General features: G+C 34.9%; 1 protein-coding gene across 8 annotated transcripts in view; it reads right to left on the reverse strand.

Moving 5' to 3' along the window:
* Positions 1-2445, reverse strand: part of LOC106870794 (F-actin-monooxygenase MICAL3) — a 110126-nt gene that overhangs the window by 95032 nt on the left and 12649 nt on the right. For all 8 annotated transcript variants that reach the window (XR_008265637.1, XM_014917000.2, XM_014916996.2 and 5 more), the window contains exons 10-11: positions 1319-1367; positions 496-643 (exon numbers count right to left, since the gene is read on the reverse strand). Coding sequence is in view for 7 of the 8 variants with exons in the window: in XM_014917000.2 (XP_014772486.1) it covers positions 496-643; positions 1319-1367 (197 nt within the window). In the remaining variant the exon portion in view is untranslated. The remainder of the gene's footprint in view (positions 1-495; positions 644-1318; positions 1368-2445) is intronic.

Below are 2445 nucleotides of genomic sequence, written 5' to 3' on the forward strand. Positions count from 1 at the left end.
GAAAGGCAAAGTTGACTGTGGTAGGATTTGATCTCAAAACCTAAAGATCTATAAAAACTGCAGCTGGGCATTCTTACCACACTCAAATGGTTCAGCCAATCCACATATCAGGAGTAATAAAAACATACTGTTTCATGGATACAGTTCAAAATATGATTAAACTATTTAGAGAAATACAGATTTGCTAATATTTGGTACTCCACATAAAAACACGATGATGATGATTTTCACTACCTTACAGGGGATGGGTGCTCACTGGTTTGGAACCAATGCTCTAGATTATTGCTTGCATCTGCACCTAATTATAGGGTTCCACCTTTGTTGAATCAGTGAAGCATGAAGAATAACAAATAAAAATTAATGGATCATACAATGTTCTGATTGACGAGTTTCACTATTTCTACAGCAACACATTTTAACATTTTTACAAGGATATAGTATTAAGCGAACAGTGTTAGGAATTTAAGCCATTCCTACATAGAATGTGGTACGTACGTTTTGGATGTTTTTCTTTCTTGAAAATAACATAGAACTGAGAGAGATAGGAAACCATGGCAAGTTTGTCAGGCACATCACACTCGGCCATCTCTTGCCCAGTCATCACAGGTGAGATACCAAATTCTTTTTCGGCTAAATCAAAAGCCTGCACAAAAAGGAAAAGAGTGAGAATGGTAATTATAACAAAAAATTTAAAAAATAAAAAAAATAAAAACATGAATAAAATAAAATAACGAATAAATAAATAGACAGAACTTAAAAACATAAATCAAAATAAATAAATGTTTGCTTTATTTGTTTAGTTGTTTTATGAAATTCATATTTAAAATTCTTGTGTTGCAATATTTCTTTGGTAAATAGTTTGATCTAGGACTGTGTGTTGGGATTGAAATAAGTAGAGTTATTGTAATTACTAAAACATACACATGTTATTATTTACATCTGATGGATATTCGTCCTCATCTTGTTTATTGTTAACACAATGTTTCGGCTGATATACCCTCCAGGTTTCATCAGGTGTCTTGGGGAAATTTCAAACCTGGGTTCTCATTCCTAAGGTATTTTTTGATGTTGTTGTTGTTGTTATTATTTATTATTATTATTATTATTATCATTATTATTATTATTATTATTCAGGTCACTGCTTGGAATCAAACTCGGAATCTTGGGATTAGTAGCTTGCACTCTTAACCACTACGCCATATGCTCGTATTATATTCACTTTATTATATTATTGTTATTTTGTAAACAATTGCAGCGTGGAAGGTGTTTATAAGCCATTTAAAATAACACACAAAAACAGTAAAACTTTGACACTCACAAGCTGATTGTTCTTTACCACCTCGGATTTGTTGAGGCTATTAAAATCACTAGAAATAGAAATCAAAGAAAAAGTATTATTATTTCTCAATTCACGTGATATTTTGGTGTGGACTGTGGCCATGCCAGGGCACTGCCTTAAAGAATCTAGATGAACAATTTGACCCAGGACAAGTTTTTTAAGTCTGGTACTTAGACTATCATTCTCTTTAGCCAAACCACTAAGTTATGGAGACTGTCAAGGAGTGGTGGGGACAAGCACACTTACAGGTGTAGGAAGAAAGCTAGCTTCAAGCAATTCGTAGTAAATATATAAAAAAACAACTTTCAGGGACAATTGTGGTTTATTGACACAGAAGGTTGTGGATTTTTTTCATATCGAAGTACAATAAACTCAAAAACGTTCTTTTTATATTTCACGGTAGGTGACCAGGGTTGTAGGGTGTGCAAATACAAATACAAGAGTGAAGGAATGGAGTAGATAAGATCCGGGCTCCAGGCTACATATGTTTCATAGCAAGCGGAACTTCAGAAGTGGTAAGTATCCAAGCGAGGTGTATACTGTAAGCTACTCTTCAGGCCAAGGATATCTTGATTAAATGAAAGTTCACATTGTTGCAGGGTGTTGGAAAGTTCCTGGCTTTAACCCATATATGCCCATAAAAAATTTCACTGTATTTACATTAAATGTTATGGTAAGATTTCACAATCTGGAAGAGAAGGACAGTATGCAATTATTCACTACAGGTGTCGACTACCTACTGAACATTTCGTATGATCAATCAGGCGCTTCCTGGCAAGATCATGTCCAGACAAGTAGGAGCAGGTTTTGCATTGCGAAAACGCAACCGGGGGTATATATGGGTTAAGGATATTGTGAAAGCTCTGATTGGAGGCCCAACTTTCTCAGTTCTTTTACAGGGCTTAGAAAAACCAAGGACCGCTGCAATAAGTGTATGAATCTAAGAAGGGAATATGTTGGATAAAATCATAATTAACTGATCCTCCTGTATTTTCTTTTACCCATAGTCAGGAATTTTTCAGCCCCACCTCGTATATACAATGGGCTTCCACAGTTTCCATCTACCAAATTCACTCCCAAGCCATTGACTGCTATAATCACTAATT

The sequence above is a fragment of the Octopus bimaculoides genome, chromosome 15, assembly GCF_001194135.2.
Source record: "Octopus bimaculoides isolate UCB-OBI-ISO-001 chromosome 15, ASM119413v2, whole genome shotgun sequence".
Lineage (NCBI taxonomy): Eukaryota > Metazoa > Mollusca > Cephalopoda > Octopoda > Octopodidae > Octopus > Octopus bimaculoides.